Source organism: Pelobates fuscus, chromosome 7, assembly GCF_036172605.1.
Source record: "Pelobates fuscus isolate aPelFus1 chromosome 7, aPelFus1.pri, whole genome shotgun sequence".
Classification (NCBI taxonomy): domain Eukaryota; kingdom Metazoa; phylum Chordata; class Amphibia; order Anura; family Pelobatidae; genus Pelobates; species Pelobates fuscus.
In genome coordinates, this window is record NC_086323.1 from 107,049,163 (window position 1) to 107,068,720 (window position 19,558).

At 40.9% G+C, this 19,558-nt stretch overlaps 1 protein-coding gene across 1 annotated transcript in view; it reads right to left on the minus strand.

The window, feature by feature from the left end:
- Positions 1 to 13,620, minus strand: part of GSG1 (germ cell associated 1) — a 54,688-nt gene extending 41,068 nt beyond the window's left edge. Inside the window, exon 1 of the mRNA XM_063427408.1 lies at positions 13,497 to 13,620. Coding sequence (XP_063283478.1) covers positions 13,497 to 13,553 — 57 coding nt within the window. The 5' untranslated portion in view covers positions 13,554 to 13,620. The remainder of the gene's footprint in view (positions 1 to 13,496) is intronic.
- Positions 13,621 to 19,558: the final 5,938 nt, after the last annotated feature.

Here is a 19,558-nt window from a genome sequence, read left to right on the forward strand (position 1 = left end):
CATCTGTTATGTCTTTTAATACAGCCGCTGGATTCTCTTATAACTAGACTTCTGTGTCTTTTAATACAGCCACTGGGTTCACTGATTTCTAGGCTTTTGTTATGTCTCTTAACCCCTTAAGGACACATGACATGTCTGACATGTCAGGATTCCCTTTTATTCCAGAAGTTTGGTCCTTAAGGGGTTAAAGAGACTCTCCAGTGGCAGGAAAACAAACCCGTTTTCCTGGCACTGCAGAATCCTGCAGAGCCCCCCTCCCACCCCATCCCATGTTGCCTAAGGGGTTAAAATCTCTTCAGTGACTTACCTGAAACCAGCGCCGATGTCCCTCATCGCTGGGTCAGGCTCCGCTCATGCTCCTCCCCCGTCGGCTGTCGCGCGCGCATTAGACCTCCCCCTAGGAAAGCATTATTGAATGCTTTCATGTGGGGATTCCGGCAACGCTGCAGGTCCCCATAGGTTATCATTCAAATTCCTTCTACCAAGGAGGTTCTAAGTTCTTCAATCCAGGACTCATCTAGGGCTTCATCACCTCAGAGGTACATGTCTTAGCACTCTCTGATATCTCTCGTCATGAAAGGGCTTTGATATGGAGGTATCTAAATATCTATCGGCTGTATTTACATAGCATGAGGACCTCCATCGTCGTTTAAAACACTTTTCGTGTTTTAAGAAAACGGAAGTCCCTCTAGGGGCTGTCTGATAGACAGCCACTAGAGGAGGACTTAACCATGCAAGGTAATTATTGGAGTGTCTCTAGGAGTGTCTCTCTTAAAATTGGCACATATAAGCTTTTCTTCGGCCCCTGGACGCTTTTGGGCTTGCGTTGCATCTGGTTGTCTCCTTCCCTGGTGTCTCCCATGTCTGCGTCCTGTAGTTTCAGCTGTTGGAGGAACAACTGTAGGTCGTAAGACATGGTAAATGTCTGGTTTCCCCGTGGTACCACCAGGGATCTATCTGCACCCCACCTGTATCTGATTCCTGTCTCTCTCAGTCGTTTGGCCACTAGTGTCAGTTGTCTCCGTTCCACAAGCGCTGCGAACGGGAGATCCCTATACAGGGCCCCATTGCTCCCTTCTATTTGCACCGTGCCTACCTTTCTTGAGCAAGACATGATAGCGGAGCAGGTTATCACATCTTTCGTGATTGCTATAGTGTCTCTGGGAGCGTCTCAGTCCAATGGGATATCAGATGTTTGACCTGGAACTCTACTCCTAAGTGGACGATGAAGTACTTAGACTGGCTAAATGTTCAACTCTGCCTGCTCAACAATGCGGGATCTCTCTGAGACTCCATGGAGCAGAGATGATTTTGATCCTCTCTAATAACCTATGTAGTAGCTGGCACATGCTTTTATCCTGCTGCAAACTCTTACCTCAATCTCTAAGGATCTAAGATTGGTATGGATAGATAATCTCCCTTTTGTCTGTTGACAATACAAGTCATTAAGCCAGAAATAGTCTTTAGCTAAGAAGCTTCCATAGGTTGTGTTATACCAGAAATATGACACTCTTTGTCTACTAGTCGGGCTCTTTGGTTCAGTACCTGGTCCATGTATGCATCCTCTGAGATGAATGGATTAAAAGAATGGCAGAGTAAAGTTTCAGGAGACCATTTCGATCCAAAGCCTTTCTTCCAGGACTCAAGTATTTCACACCTGGAAGAGCGTATTGTAGATTTCAACCTTGAGAAGTGGTTGTTCGTCTACCAGAGGAAGAGAGGAGGTAAAAAAAAGGCGCATTGTAAATTCCCAAAGCTGCTAGAGCACAAAGATTCGGTTCCTAACAGGTGGATGGAGATTCATTCTAGATTTACATAAGTTTACAGGATTCTTGATCATTCTTCATCATAAAGGCAGTATTCCTAGTACATTGGATGATTTCTACAGATTTGCAGGATGCTTATTCCCATGTACCCATTGCCCCACATCACCAGTGGTTTCTCAGATTGCAGTGGATGAACACTTTAATTTTTACATCTTCATGGTGAAAGATAGATGTCAGCTGAAATCACCTTGATCCCTCCCAGTCTGGGGTATAGCCAGGAAGATGGTTTGACACAGTCCAAGGCACTGTACAGCTCTCTTCAGAAAGTGCAGTACGACTTATCAAGTAAGGATGTTGACTGTCATATTACCTCAGCAGAGGAAGTTTTGATCTAAGTCCTCCAACATAGATCTAAGTGGATGATGATGGTACAAGGGAGGATGTTAACTTTCCTATAGAAATTCCTTGAACAGTGAAAACTATCAATACCATGCACTGGGGTTGAGAAACTTTTCTCCAAAATCGTATATGTTTATGAAAGGGACATTCTTAACATCCAATACCTCTTCTGCATAGGTTGCATCAACATCAACATGGTTTTCACTTCTGTGTATCTTCTTCAGTACCTCCATGGGATCTCCCAAAATAGTTCTTCCCCCTACCACCAGGCCAGTGCTACTCACCTCTTTTGGAAGGTTTCAATATTGAAAGAAAGGCTTAAATACAAAGGTCTTTCAGGTGCAGCAATTAATACACTTCTGAAGGCCAGGGAAAATGTATATCCTCGGCTACCTTTACAGAGTTGGGATGCCTTTTTTTTCCTGGTCTATTTCTAATTAGGTTATCATTCAAATTCCTTCTACTAAGGAGGTTCTAAGTTCTTTGATCCAGGACTCATCTACATCACCTCAGAGGTACAGGTCTTAGCACTCTCTAATATCTCTTTTCGTGAAAGGGCTTTGATATGGAGGTATCTAAATATCTGTCGGCTGTATTTATATGATCCCTCAGTTAACCATTGCTCCTGTGGACTTCTCACCCCTTTTAACCATGAGATTATATCTCTCCACATCTGCTTAATATTAAGTTAGCTCTATCGGTGACATTAGCATTGAGCAGAAGGATATCCGATCTTCAAGCACTATTTGGCATAAAACCCTTTACTGTCTCACAATATAGAATAATCCTCTATCTGTTCCTGAATTTAGTCATAAAGTGGCTTATTCTCTCCATTTTAATGAAGAAATTATTCTTCCAGCTCTAAAAGCCTATTAATGTAATGAAAACTCTGTAATTAAACTTTCTTCTCTTGTCCTAGATAGATGGCTTAAGATCTATTTCTATAGATTCACTATCTGGCTCTCTACTGGTAGACTATTTCTCTTTACTAATGCACCAAGATATGTCTTCATGTCTCTATATAAGCCAGGCACAGGCAACCTTCGGCACTCCAGATGTTTTGGACTACACCTCCCATGATGCTTTGCCAGCATTATGGGTGTAATATTATGGGGATGTAGTCCACAACATCTGGAGTGCCAAAGGTTGCCTATCCCTGATATAAGCCATCAGCAGAGGGATAGTCTTGGCTATTTTCAAGCTACTAAGCCATAGGGGTTATAGTACCTGAAGGTCTGTTAGCTTTCCACTAGAGCCGTTTCTCCCTCTTGAGCATCAGTAGCCAAGTTTCCCTGGAACTTATAGGTTAAATTACATAGTTACAGAGCTGAAAAGAGACTTGCATCCATCAAGATCAGCCTTCCTCACATATGTTTTTTGCTGTTGATCCAAAAGAAGGCAAAACAAAACAGTCTGAAGTGCTTCCAATTTTGAAACAAACTAGGAAAAAATTCCTTCTTGACCCCAAAATAGCAGTCAGATATCTCCTTGGATCAAGCAGCTATTTCCCCACTAATTAGAAATTATATCCCTGTATGTTATGTTTTTTCAAGTATTTATCCAATTGCTGTTTAACCCCTTAAGGACACATTACATGTGTGACATGTCATGATTCCCTTTTATTCCAGAAGTTTGGTCCTTAAGGGGTTAAACATCTGGATGGACTCTGATAAAAGCACCTCTTCAGGCAGAGAATTCCATATCCATATTGCTCTTACTGTAAAAAACCTTTTCTTTGCCTTAGATTAAATCGCCTTTCTTCCAGCCTAAATGCGTGACCTCGTGTATAGCCCTGTTTATGAATAGATTTCTAGATAATGGTTTGTACTGGCCCCGAATATATTTGTATAATGTTATCATATCCCCTCTGAGACGCCGTTTTTGCAAACTAAAGAGATTACAATTTTTTAACCTTTCTTCGTAACTAAAATGCTCCATTCCTTTTATCAATTTTGTAGCTTGTCTCTGCACCTTTTCTGGTGCCATGATATCCTCTTTAGAACAGGTGCCCAAAATTGCACAGCATATTCAAGGTGTGGTCTTACCAGCGATTTATAAAGAGGCAAAATTATATTTTCATCCTGAAAATGTATGCCCCTATTTATACATGACAAAACCTTACTGGCCTTAGCAACTGCAGATTAATATTGCATATTGCTACCTAATTTGTTGTCTATGACAATTCCCAAATCCTTTTCGTGTGTGGTTATCCCTAATTCACTACCATTTAGGGTGTAAGTTGCTTGTGCATTCTTGACCCCGAAGTGCATAACTTTGCACTTCTCTACATAAAATTTAATCTCCCATTTTAGTGCCCAGTCCCCCAATCTATCTAAATCCTTCTGCAACAAAGCAATATACTGCTCACATTTTATTACTTTACAAAGTTTTACGTCATCTGCAAACAGTAAAACATGGCTTTCAATGCCTATTTCAAGATCATTTATAAATGTTCAATAGAAGCGGTCCCAAAACAGAACCCTGAGGGACACCACTTACCACTTTTGTTCAGCCTGAAAATGTACAATTAATGACAACTCGTTTTACTCTATCCTTAAGCCAATGTTCTACCAAAGAACAAGAATCTTCATCTAGACCAATTTATTTTACTTTGAAGGCTAACCTATTGTGAGGAACCGTATCAAATGCCTTGGAAAAATCCAAGTAGATCACATCCACTGCAACACCCTCATCTATTCTTCTACTTACTTCTTTGTAGAATGCAATTAGGTTAGTTTGACATGACCTATGTTTCATAAAACTATGCTGATTATTGCTAATAACAAAGTTCTTCCCAATGAATTCCTGAATATTATCCCTTAAAAGTCCTTCAAATATTTTCCCAGTTCGGAAGTTAAGCTCACAGGTCTATAATTTCCAGGCAAGGATTTTGAACCCTTTTTAAATATAGGAACGTCATTTGCCTTCCTCCAATTCTACGGTACAATACCCGAAACAAAAGAATCTTGAAAGATTAAATACAGAGGTTCACTTATTTCCCCACTTAGCATCTTAAGCACTCATGGGTGAATACTGTCAGGCCCCAGAGCTTTATTTACAGAAATTTTCTTTAACTGCTGTAGAACCTTGTCTAGAGTCATCCAATCACAAGTTATCTGGAAGTTTTTTGCAGCAATCATTTGCATATCTCTTGCCATAGGATCCTCATTAAGATAAAATGATAATAGTTATTTAAAATGTCTGCTTTTTCCTGCCTGATTGGTCCTCAGACAATATTTTTTTCAGACATTTTCTTTGGTACATTTGAGTAGGTCAATCTGGTAATGTGGCAATAGTGGGCAATCAGTTTTTAATTCTCAATGTCCTTGAGGTGTGTGTGTTTTCACTTTGCATTCATAATTTGGAAATATTGTGTATTTCTTTCCCTCCATTGGTTATTACTTGAGTATTACCCATTGGTATGCTGCCAAGGATATGGCCAGGAAAAATGAAAATTTTGTAACGAGTATATACCCCTACACGCAGGATCCAGCCTAACAGAAGACAGTACAGAGGAGAGATGCGTCTACCGGACCTTAGAGTGGCCGGACTCGACGTAATAGGATAAGACAGAGTCAGGAACGATCCGAGGTCAAGGGCACAAAGAGACAGCGTAAACGAAAACTAGCCGGGGACTGGTACACAGGAATCAGCAAGCCGGCAAACAGTACAGAATAGGATAAAGCGAAAACGAAGTCAGAATACAAAGCCAAGGTCAAATACGGAGAAACACAACTGAACACAACAAGCACTAAAGGGAACTGTAGCAGAAACCACGATAGGGCAAGGAACTAAGGGAAAAGGGTAAGTATAAGTAGCCTTCAAACTAATGTGATTGGCTCCTGTCACTTCCACTCCCCCAACAGGTAAGTGTATGGGGTGATTGGCATGACAGGAGCCAATGGGAGCCTTTTTGCAATTTAGGCTCCCACTGTCTCTTTAAGAGCGCGCCCGAGATTCGCGGCGCGCTCTTAGCTGCAGGCGGGACACGTGACCGCTTCTCGCGGTCACTGCCCGCCTTCCTGTCTGAACAGTCGGACGAGCCGCGCGCGGCTCGTGCAGCCGCAGGACCGCGCGCGGCTTGAAGAGAGGACCGCGTCCGGCCCCCGGATAAGGTAAGTACCGCTACAGTACCCCCCCCTGAGGACACGCCCTCCGGGCGGGCAGGACCAGGCCTGGCAGGAAAACGCGAATGGAAAGAACGTACAAGGCGGGGAGCATGAACAGCATCCGCAGAAATCCAACTGCGCTCCTCAGGCCCATAACCCTTCCAATGTACCAAGTACTGAAGCCGACCCCTGAGAAAACGAGAGTCAATAACAGCAGATACTTCGAACTCCTCATGACCCTCCACAGAGACAGGAGGGGGAGGGGGAGTATGCCGGGTATAGCGGTTGCGTACGTAAGGCTTCAACAAAGAGGTGTGAAATACATTGGGTATACGCAGATTCTTAGGCAGACCCAAGGCATAAGAAACGGGATTAACCTTATGTATAATGCGATAAGGACCAATGAAGCGGGGAGCCAATTTCATAGAAGGCACCCGGAGGCGAATATTCCGTGTGGAAAGCAAAACCCTGTCCCCCACAACATAGGAAGGAGCCGCTCTGCGATGCTTGTCAGCCTGAGCCTTCTGGCGGGCAGCAGAGTCCACCAAAGAACGCTGAACCTGCTCCCAAGTATTACGCAAACCAGCCAAATGCTCATCCAGAACTGGCATGCCCTGTGAGGAGAATGCAGCCGGAAGAACAACGGGATGCTGGCCATAGACAACGTAAAAAGGGCTTTTGCCGGAAGAATCATGAGTGGCATTATTCCGAGCAAATTCAGCCCAAGGAAGCAGGTCAGACCAATTGTCCTGATGGTGAGACACAAAACAACGGAGGTACTGCTCAAGAGACTGGTTGGCACGTTCAGCAGCTCCATTAGACTGGGGATGGTAAGCGGAAGAAAATGAGAGGGAAATACCCATCTCCGAACAAAAGGCTTTCCAGAACCTGGAAACAAATTGGCTACCCCTATCGGATACAATAGATAAGGGAATACCATGTAATCGAAACACTTCCCTAGCGAAGATAAGAGCCAATTCCTTGGAAGTGGGCAACTTGCGAAGAGACACAAAGTGAGCCATTTTGGAAAACCGATCTACTATCATTAGGATGACTGTGTTACCATTCGAAGGGGGTAATTCAACAATAAAATCCATTGATAGATTAGACCAAGGTCTCTCGGGAACGGGCAACGGGTGCAACAGCCCACAAGGAACTCTACGAGAAGTTTTCATACATGCACAAGTAGTACAAGCACTTATATAGTCAGTAACATCCTTACGTAAGGTATCCCACCAGAAATACCGAGAAACGGCTGACACTGTTTTGGAAATACCAGGATGTCCAGCAGTCTTAGTATCGTGATAAAGTGACAGAATATCCCGTCTCTCGGGAATGTCAACGAACAATTTATCATTAGGCCTCTCGCTGGGTGCCGTGCCTTGTTTCGCTTGTATGGCCTGCAAGAGGGACGAGGAAATAGACAATATAGTAGTTGCTATTATCCTGTCTGGGGGAATGACAGGAGTGACATCAATCTCCTGTTTGTCAATAGTCTCGAATTGTCTGGACAGAGCGTCCGCTTTGGTGTTCCGGTCACCTGGCCTATAGGTGATTATATAATTAAAATGAGACAAGAACAGTGACCACCTAGCCTGCCTTGAAGACAATCTTTTAGCTTCGCTAAGGTAGGATAGGTTCTTATGATCTGTAAATATGAGAATAGGATCCTTAGTTCCTTCTAGCAAATGTCTCCATTCTTTGAGTGCTAAAATGATAGCAAGGAGTTCGCGATTACCCACATCATAATTCCTCTCTGCCTTGGACATTTGTTTAGAAAAGAAGCCACAAGGATGCAATGGCTTGTCAGGAGACTCTCTTTGGGATAAGACAGCACCTACCCCTATATCGGAAGCATCAACCTCAAGTATATATGGCAATGAGGGGACAGGATGCTGTAAAATAGGGGCAGAGGCGAACGTAGTTTTAAGAAAGTCAAAAGCCTGAAGTGCCTCAGTAGACCAGACACGTGTATTGCCATCCTTTTTAGTCATACGAGTAATAGGCGCTACTATAGACGAAAAACCTTTGATAAAACGTCTATAATAATTAGAGAAACCCAGAAAACGCTGGATGGCTTTCAGACCTTGCGGCAGAGGCCATTCTATGACTGCAGCGAGCTTCTGGGGATCCATCCGAAAACCCTCGGCGGAAATCAAATACCCTAGAAACTGGACCTCGGACTGGTCGAATAGACATTTTTCTAATTTGCAATAAAGACCATTAGCAAGAAGGGTCTTCAGAACTGTCGTAACATGTCTGTGATGAGTGTGAATGTCTGTAGAATATATTAAAATGTCATCCAAGTACACAATAACAAATGAATGAATAAAGTCCCTTAAGACATCATTAATAAATTCTTGGAACACTGCTGGGGCATTGCAAAGCCCAAATGGCATGACGGTATACTCATAATGACCTGACCGAGTGTTAAAGGCTGTCTTCCATTCGTGGTCCTTTTTAATACGTATCAAATTGTATGCTCCCCTAAGATCCAATTTGGTGAATACCGTAGCATGTTTGAGCCTGTCAAACAATTCTGTTATTAGAGGTATAGGGTAAGCATTTTTGATGGTGATCTTGTTAAGACCTCTATAATCAATGCAAGGTCTTAAATCACCTTCTTTCTTTGATACAAAGAAGAACCCCGCTCCAGCCGGAGAAGAGGATCTTCTAATAAATCCCTTGTCTAATGACTCTTTAATGTATTCCTCCATGACACGGTTTTCTTGAACCGATAGGGGGTACACCCTGCCCTTAGGAGGTATAGTACCAGGCAACAAATCAATAGCACAATCGTAGGGTCTGTGAGGCGGTAATTTGTCAGCCTCTCTTTTATCAAAGACAGTCTTTAAAGTTAAATACTGAGAGGGTATTGTCGTAGATAAAGGAGGAACAGTAGGAACGTTAATAGAATTCACAGGCGTGACTTCAATAGTACATGACTCATGGCAGGCTTCACTCCATGATTTTATCTGCCCTGTCTCCCAGTCAAAAATGGGATTGTGGGCACGTAACCATGGATACCCTAACACCAACTGTGAAGAGGGAGAGGTGATGACCTGGAACCGAATGGTTTCATAGTGTAGAACCCCTGTGTACATGTGTAGCGGTGCAGTCTCGTGAGTAACAACAGGAGATATCAATGGTCTACCATCTATGGCCTCAACGGCCAAGGGTATCTCCTTCTCTCTGATGGGAATATTGTTTCTCTTTACAAAACCAGAGTCTATAAAGTTCTCGGCTGCCCCAGAATCAACCAGGGCGTCTATGTTTTCAACTATACAACTCTCTCCCATATGTAAAGAAACAGGGAGAAGCAATCGGTTAGGAGGCAATGTAGGAGACTTAGAAATCACACCCAAGGCCAGTCCCCTATAAGGTCTTAGGTGCGAGAGTTTTCCGGGAGCAGAGGACACTCCTTTACCATATGGTCTCTCTTACCACAATATAGGCAGAGTCCCTCCCTTCTCCTATGTAATTTCTCAGTATCTGAGAGTTTGGCAACCCCTAATTGCATAGGTTCCTCTTCAGGTACTTTAACACTCTCCGGTATATTAACTCTGGGTTGAATAGGTGTAACAAAACGTCTATTCCTGTTCTTAGTATAGAGCCTGTCACGAATCCTATTATCTATATCGATGAGGTAGTCAATAAGGTCCTCTAAGGCAATAGGAAGCTCCTTAGCTGCTACCTCATCCAATATAGAGTCTGATAAACCTTCCATGAAGGCCGTAGTTAACCCATTATTGGTCCAATCGACTTGTGAGGCAAGGGTACGAAACTGTATAGCGTAATCAGCCACAGACCTAGAACCCTGTTTAACCCTCATTAATGCTCTAGCGGCATTCTTAGACCTTTTCATAGTATCAAAAGTTCTGCGAAAAGCTGTTAGGAAACTGTGAAAGTTATGCACCATAGGTCCATTAGCCTCCCAAATAGGGTTTGCCCATTCAAGTGCTTTGTCGGTAAGTTGGTGCATAAAGAATCCAACTTTAGACCTCTCTGTGGGAAATGAACGTGGATACATTTCAAAATGAAACTCTATTTGGTTAATGAACCCTCTGCATGTCTTAGAATCCCCTCCGTACCTAGGAGGAGGCGTTAAATGTGCTGTAGCGTTAGGCATAGTCGATACTTCAGGAAGCAGGGGTGCAGGAGGGTTAGGTGCGGTTGCTGGAATGGTTCTAGTTAAGAGCGTCTGGAGAGCCTGAGCTATTTGATCCATACGGTGATCCTGCTCTACAAATCTAGCCTCATGGGTCGCCATCTGTTGAGCTAAATCTGCGGGGTCCAAGGCCCTATCGTAATGTAACGAGTATATACCCCTACACGCAGGATCCAGCCTAACAGAAGACAGTACAGAGGAGAGATGCGTCTACCGGACCTTAGAGTGGCCGGACTCGACGTAATAGGATAAGACAGAGTCAGGAACGATCCGAGGTCAAGGGCACAAAGAGACAGCGTAAACGAAAACTAGCCGGGGACTGGTACACAGGAATCAGCAAGCCGGCAAACAGTACAGAATAGGATAAAGCGAAAACGAAGTCAGAATACAAAGCCAAGGTCAAATACGGAGAAACACAACTGAACACAACAAGCACTAAAGGGAACTGTAGCAGAAACCACGATAGGGCAAGGAACTAAGGGAAAAGGGTAAGTATAAGTAGCCTTCAAACTAATGTGATTGGCTCCTGTCACTTCCACTCCCCCAACAGGTAAGTGTATGGGGTGATTGGCATGACAGGAGCCAATGGGAGCCTTTTTGCAATTTAGGCTCCCACTGTCTCTTTAAGAGCGCGCCCGAGATTCGCGGCGCGCTCTTAGCTGCAGGCGGGACACGTGACCGCTTCTCGCGGTCACTGCCCGCCTTCCTGTCTGAACAGTCGGACGAGCCGCGCGCGGCTCGTGCAGCCGCAGGACCGCGCGCGGCTTGAAGAGAGGACCGCGTCCGGCCCCCGGATAAGGTAAGTACCGCTACAAATTTATTCCTACGTACCGTTATTCTCTTTTCCTGGTCATTGGCCATGGCAGTACAAAGATCCCACCCTGGGATATTGCTGGAAACAAGACTGAGGATGGGAGGGGTAGAAGAGGTTACTTGTACTTTCTGTTTAAATTAGGTTCCTTTCTAAAAAGGGATAGGGAAGAGCTACCCATTGTTGTGCTGCCATGGCCTATGACCAGGAAAATAAAATTATGGTAAATAGGAATACATTTTCCTTTATACACCAAATAAAACTTTTTTTTGGCTCTTTTTTTTAAATTGAATATTAAAACTATAAGATGTTTTATTCTAAAAAAAAGTGGCTCTAACATAAATGGTAATCTACTGAGGGTTACTATTTTTTGGTGGGTTTCTCTCTTATTTGTTCCAAAGTATAGCAGAACTTGACCTTGAGTTCAGTTTAGAAGAAAAATCTATTTTTAAAATTATTAGGTAAAATCAAACCATAAAGCACTCTATAGACGTGTATGTAGATTTAGAAAGTCATTCATGACAAATACCCAGACTCCATTTAAAGCTCTTCAAATGTTATCAATGTTCTTTTCTCAGCACCAGAAGAATCACTTATAAAGTTGATAGAAAATAATAATGAGATATTTGTAAGGATTATTGTGTGATTTCCCCTTTGAAAAAAAATTCAGAGTAGTTTACGTCTCAACAAGTTATAACCGTAATGAAAAATGTAAGGCGGTATCAACATTTTGTGTACCACCGGTTTCAATGTTACAGATTGCTGTTAAACAATATTTACTGTGTAGTAAATTTTCCCTAGCTAGGATTAGATGGAAAGTGGGTAATTGAGCAGTCTCAGAAAAGGCAAAAGGGCAACAAGCATTTGCCCATTCAGGGATCTCCTCAGGCAGGAGACAAACAGACCATTAAGAAATTATATTCTCAAAGCGAGTTTGTTCCTGTTTCTTCTTTTGTAAGTCTTTCGGCTTGCAATAAAGTTTTTTGACAGAGAAACATTTTGCTCTTCATATAAGCAGATTATTATGTACATTATGCCCTCTACTGCTCCAACCGAGGAGGGAAAGAACAAACAAAGTACATGTTTACGTAATGCAGTTATTCTTGTCCCATGGGTTTGGACCCTAAACTAAAACATCAAGCCATTTTCAGTGAGTGTCATTTGGTAGGGAACGGCATACAATATTTGTTAGGGCCAAGCAACAGCCCACAATAAATGCAACAAAGACTATTTATTTTGCAATGGAAAGAGTCTAATGACACTTGTATTGCAATCAGTATGTTTTATTGCAATCAGCTCCCCAGTTAATAAAACCACCTTTATAATTTATGAGTGCCTGTAGGTCAATAGCACAGTTTAAAAAAAAAAATGTTTTATCAATACATGTTAAACCTATTTACTGTCAATCACCGATTAATTTATATTCTTTTGGAGCACAGGAAATCTAACATTACTGGGTATGTTTTTCTGTTGGCACTCACGAGTTACATTTGTCCTCTGATTGCAATTTGCAATCATTGAACATGTGAGCTAGACAACTGACCCACCAGTAACCATTCTAATATAGGAAAAATCACCATCATTAAACAAATAGACAAAGCAAGGCATATACATAAGTAATGAATTTAGAAACTTTACAATATCTAAGCTACAGAATAGCAATCTTTGATCAGAGTAAGGGATCATACAGTACAGCTAAGAATGCACCAGAGCAAAAACACTTTATTTTACTCACGACGATTAAAGGGCGATTGTCATTTTTTAGGTTTATTTTAATTTGATGTTTGCTTTTCCCAATTATTTATTAAATATGTTTTTGTTAAGTTAAAAAATAAAATGAAATGTAGAAATCCACACTTCTTTATCCTGCAAATGGTCGCTTCCATCTTAGCTCCCTGTCAATCATTGTTATAAGCTCCGTCCTTTGCTTCTGGCAGTCAGCATAGATAAAGTGTACACAAAAGAAGAGAATTAAACAGTGTTCTGATCATGCCTCGACTGACCTGGATTGCAATGTAATTACCTAAATCTTTAATGTAAATTTAAATGAAAATGAAGCATTACATGAAAAAAGATGAATATAAGTGACAGTTATTTGTTAATGCATTTATCCTCATCATTTAATATCATCCCATATTAATAATGCCTACTATGTCCATTACATTTGCCTTTAAAAAAAAAAAAAAAAATCCCATTTAAAAAATAAAAAAAAATGTAAAAAATAAAAACACGCAAAAACTTACAGAGGTTGTTTTCTGAAGGTATCGGGCAGATGTAGTAATATCTGAAGAAAGATGCATGACACGTACAAAGATGACAACACATCAAACAGTTTCGGCGTTGTGTTGTTGAGCTGCAAGGAGCTGAGTGCATAAAGCCTAATGGAAGAAAATGTTTATAAAAGCATCTCTGTGCCCATCTAATCCCTTTGCCCAGTGACCCACTAGACTCATTGCAGTGAAATCACCAACATCTGCTGCACAGTAATGGAGGTTCCTAATCCATAGCACAATCAGGTCCCAGCTGTTCCCGCTAAACCTTCGTCATTCATTTAGAACATAGATTTTGTACATGTTGCTGAATGGCTATTAATGTGTAAATAAGTGTATTTATTGAAAATACATAATTGGGAAGGATAGGCCTATGGCGCTTATAATCTTGGGGTAGCTCTAGGGTACATGCTGATCTGGCCATGATTGGTAGTAGTTATAGTCTCAGGCAGAAGCTGCTATTTGGTGCCCTTAATTTAGTGCTCCTGACTTAAGTGATATGCTGGCGGAAATATATTCACACTGTTACTCCCAGTATATCATGTTTTAGGCTGCTGCTCAGGAATTTAACTCCCACTAATCACAGGCAACCTAGGACATGTATCCCATTGATGACTTGAGTTTATGGGACTCGCTTGTTACAGTTTCAGTCATATTGTGTGTGGCGGAACCAGCCCTGCCACTTGTGCCTGGAGAGAACTGCTTGCCAGCCTCTTGCCATGTGATTATGGTCCCTGGGAGGATTGGCCCTTGAAATAACAGATTTGGGCATATTGTATTTTATTATGCTGCTGGCTCTTTAAGAACCATCTGGGGACATACTGTGGAGTTACTGGGTGGCCACCATTTCATGTATCAGAGGCACATGTTGAGAACAATGGATGGCGGCCATTTTAACTCACAGACACTGTTTGGACTTTTCTACACGGTGCCATCTCGCCAGTAAATGGTGCACAAAGACATTGTGCAGTAGTTTTAAACTATACAACAGGGGACACATTATACAGTAATTATTTTTCATATATCCTGTATATGCTCTGTGGAATCTACATTAAACTGTATCTTCCAAACTACTGAACGGATCTGGGTGAATTTTGGATATGTGGTTCACCCAGATCCCCCGGTTATGAGGATATAGTGGGGTTATTGCATGTTTTGGGGTCCCTGTGATATGTTTTATAAAACTGTATTTCTCTGCCTGTGATAATTATATTACCCATTGTGTTCAGTAATCATATCACAGGCAGAGGGGAGGATTTTGAGTAGGAGTGTCTGTGTGTATTGTACGGATTGATTGGTTGTATTTCAAAAACCTTGTGGGCAGTACTATGTTTGTGGATTGTGAATAAAAGAGGCTGTATGTGCCAGTACAGTCAGTTCTGCTTGACCTCAAAACGAAATGTCGTCTCGTTATTGGGGGAATTGGATTGTATGCTGATTGCCAGGAGTGTAAGCTGATTGCAGCTGTTTACAGCATTCAAATGCTTGAGAGCATTCGTATGCTTCTCTGGTTCGGTGGTTGTGGTGTCTGCTGCAGGGCTTGGAGTCCTCAGGAAGTGCAAGGAGCATCCTTCAACGGAGGTACCAGTCGGGGTGCCAGGTGATCCGTTGCACTGTGTGGAGTCACCCACAGTGTTGCACATGATTTGAAAATGTGTTGTGTAAACAGAAGGCATTGTTATATTGAGCTGATTTTATGCTGGCATACTACCTTGTGAGATATGATGCTACTACTAGAGGTGTACAAATTGACAGACTGAGGCCATCATTAGAAGCACATTGTTGGAAATATTACTTAGATAGGCTGCTCCACTGACATATTATCAATTGGCATTGGGGCACCTAATATGTGCCAATAAAACAATCTCAATAGAATTCACCATAACCAACAACCTGCATATTGGATTCATGTCATATGTGGTGCACCAAATTCGGATCCAACCATCTGCTTATTGAAAAATCAAGATTTTACATATCAGGTGATATATTTGCAATTTCCAGTTGTTCAGCTTTAGTGATCATATTCTTGCTGCAGTTTTATTTTTATGAACACCTCATATCACTAACATGAATCCAAATATGACCATACAGTTATTCTTTATACCCCCTTTTTTCACTCCAATTTGGTTCACATCACTACCACCATAAGCACACACCTCAAACTGGAAAACAAATTATACACCACGGCATGCTCTGTTGCTGTAATTTATCTGCTAAGTGCTGGTGGAGAGTTATAAAAAATAGCCCTCCTACCACCACCTCACAAAATTATAATATATCCCATTCACTATATGGACAAGCAAAAATTATGTCCAAATTCCTATTCCTTATGTTACTTGCCCTTGCAAATGATGTGGAGTCTAACCCTGGTCCCCCAGCTAATTGTGGGGATAATTATGGATGATAATAGTAAACAGTTGAGAATTGCCCACTATTTCAATTCTCCAGATCCCAAAGGTCGTTATCATGTAAGTGAAATGTATTCCATACAAATAAAATCACAAATTGTTATAAAATTAGATACAATTTATTGTGACAATTTAAATAATAATAATATGTAACATAATAATATATAGGTGTATTTAACAATTCATAAGTAAAGTACCCCCAATGTAAAGTACTTATGAATTGTTACACACACCTATATATTGTTTGTGTGGTATGTGCTTTATCAGCTTGACAAAGGCCCTAAGGGGTCGAAACGTTGCTGTTTGATTCCTTGTTCCAACCAATAAAGATTGGCTATATTTTGGAATTCGCTGGAGTGTCTAGATTATTTTCTATATTCAAAAGAATCCAGGAGGCAGGCATTCTCCCTAACAGTTTCAGTGACCACTGTCTAGTGTAATGCATACGCAAAATAAAGGCCACTAAATTCCCTCCCAAGATTATAATCACCAGGTCTTTCAAAAAAATGTAATCTTAAATCCATTTTCGGGGATATCAAGAACATACCATGGCACAGATTAGGTCTAATACCAGATCTAGACTCTGCAATTGTATTTTTTCAGTCCGAGCTCTTGCTTGTTTGGAATTTGCATGCCCCTCTGCGTAAAGTGTGACTAAAAGGGACACCCCTGCCCTGGGTTATAGCTGACCTCATTCAAATGTACAAGTTTAGAGATTCAATGTGGTCAAAGTTCAACCATACTGGCTCCATGAATGATCACTGTACTTACAGACAATGGCGAAATGCATGCACAAAACAAACAAAAATAGCAAAGGCCCAATATTTCAGTGAAAATTTGAACAACCTATAGAACCCAAGAAACTTCTGGAAAATCATAAATAGCATACAAACCCCCACAATCCACTCCCAACCCTACACTGTCAAAATGGACAATCAAACACTGCAACACCCCCTAGATGTAGCAAATGCCTTTAATAATTATTTTATTGGATGTGCTACCACCCTGGTTGCTAAGATAACAAATGACACTCATTCTCATTTAAATCCCTCCTAACTGCATCCTCAAAGCTTTTAACCAATTAAGTTATATTTGCTGGAGGGAAACAAATGGGTTACATAATCCACATCACAAACAAAACAAAAATTTGGATTTAAAGTGCGACAAAAATAATAAATACCTATTTGAAACTGAAATAATGAATGAACAGATGAGGGTCATAAAATATTAACCTCTTCTGCAATATTTGTTATTTAAAACTAGTTATAGAGTTACTCCAAGCAAGCTCACCAGTTCAGTAATGTGGTCAGGTGGCTGGAGACTGTATGTGCAAAGTTATAAAACTCTGTGCATACAGATATTAACCTCTGTGCTGCTGGAGGTGTAACTCCATCTCCTGCAGTATCATTACAGTGTCTTTAACCATCTCCAGCCTGGCTACTGTCAGTGCATGTTGGACATCGGTCATCAGTACACACAGCATGCTAGCAACACAAAACCAATGGTAGCCCCCAACCTGCTCACCTGTCTGCCTCCCACAACGTCTTTGATGAGACCTCCTCTGGTATGGTCCAATCCCATGCTCCTCATACTGGTACTGGAGACCTTATGTGCAGTGAGCACCTTTTGCACATCCAAGTCTTCACTCAGGAAAATATAGTGCCTCTAATGACCGTCAGGAAGACAGCCAGTAGAGGTGGATTTAACCCTGCAACAATGCATTTTTTGAAAACCCCCAATGTTTTCCTAGCAGGCATAAAGGGTGCCACTGCACCCAGCACATATTATTGAGTGTCCCTTTAATGCAGCATCTTCACTCATGCATTAATGTACTTTGGGTTGTAACAGAAAGGCTGATAATTAATCAAATAATTTTTTTGACCAAATCAATAAAATGATGCCCTTGTGTGAAAGTGAAGGTCCTCCGTGCGGTCATTCTTTTACTTTCCAGGAGTGGATTATTTTTATCCAAGGAAGAAAAGGAGGTCATCACCTACAGCTGAAAGAATCATATGGAAAGAATGATAGATGGGGCTAAACAGAGCAGATAGTCCGTGTTCCTTTATGTTTAGTTCATCACCATCAATTAGTGATAGGCTCTAGCAACATGAAAGCCTCTAGTAAAATTAATATATAGGATAGACTGGCAAGCTGGAAAAGTTATTGGAGGGCGATACACAATGACATTTAGTTACAACCTTTAAATAAAAAATAGAGAATTTGTAGTTTCTATTTTGGCACCAGGAGTGGAATACAGGATACACTTGTATCCTGTATCAATGTAATTGGTAGACAAATAGAATGTTACAAAAATTCTTCCTTTTTCACAGCAACATAGGGATTCCATGGAAAATATGTGATAGATGATTTCTACCTCATTGTAGATCAAAGGTTCAGTTGCAGAAGTAGCATGAAGCTACATAATTGGTTTCAGGGCAGGCTGAGTAATATATTACCAGTATCTGAATCTCAAGTATTTGGTGTCCAGGGAAGAATGGAGGGAGGTTGTGTTGACTATTAACAAGACCTCTTCCATTCAAAGTCAGATAAATTGTTTGCACGTGTATGCAATACCATAAACACAAAATTTGTAATAAATAATCATATTTAGTATAGGAATCTTGCCCAAGCTTCTGTGTTATTTCTTAATTATTTTGTCTAACATTATAAGTTGTGAAAGGGAATATAAACTTAACTTAGCTTATCTTTCCAGCCAAATCAGCAACGGTAAAGTTTGAACCACAGAATACTCGCAAACAGAAAGTGGCCAAAATACCTTTTGAGACATACTACACCATTAGTTGTCATTTTTATCTACCGGTAGTTCATATGAACTTCAAGGATTTATTTATATCACATTGAGGAATACACCTACTATAAAGATTGTACCATCTTCCACTGACAAGTTTTCATTTTTGGGTTTATCCATCTCATAGACTTCTTACTCTGGCCTTTTTAGCTATTGTGTATATATATTTTCTGCAACTCCAGCTTGTCATATGTGATAGTAGTATACTACCTTTATATTTTAGTGGCGCTAACTTTCCTTTATCTGTTTCTGCTGAAATTTATGCAGCAAATTCATTTATCAAAACGACAAACCTGAATGCGCTCTGATGTGTCATTCTAAGCACATCCTGCAAATTCTCCCATTTCTGCAGACATTTTTACGTTCTAATAAATCTATAATGTGTTAGAGCAGCGGCTCCCAAACATGTCCTATAAACAATACATGATGTATGTATTTTTCTGTTTTATTCAAATGAAAATACTGACAAAACCTTGACTGTTGGTGGGGCTTGAGGACTGGTTTGAGAAAAACTGTGTTAGAGAGTACTCTTCTCTGTGCTTTCCAAACAGAATTATCACATCCACAAAGCTACATACAGTTGTTTTACCAATGTTAATACTGTAATAATATAGCATAACTGAGACCACCACCTATTATTTTATAAAGGAGTATTTAACTGGATCAAAATAAATAAATAATAATCTGAAATCATTATTGAGCATTTAAATAGTTTTTATACCAAGGGTGCTCATAACACACCTTACACTATGTTGCAGAACCTGCCACAAAACAATTCCCAAGTGCATTTAACACATAAGTAAAACAGAAGAAGTCAA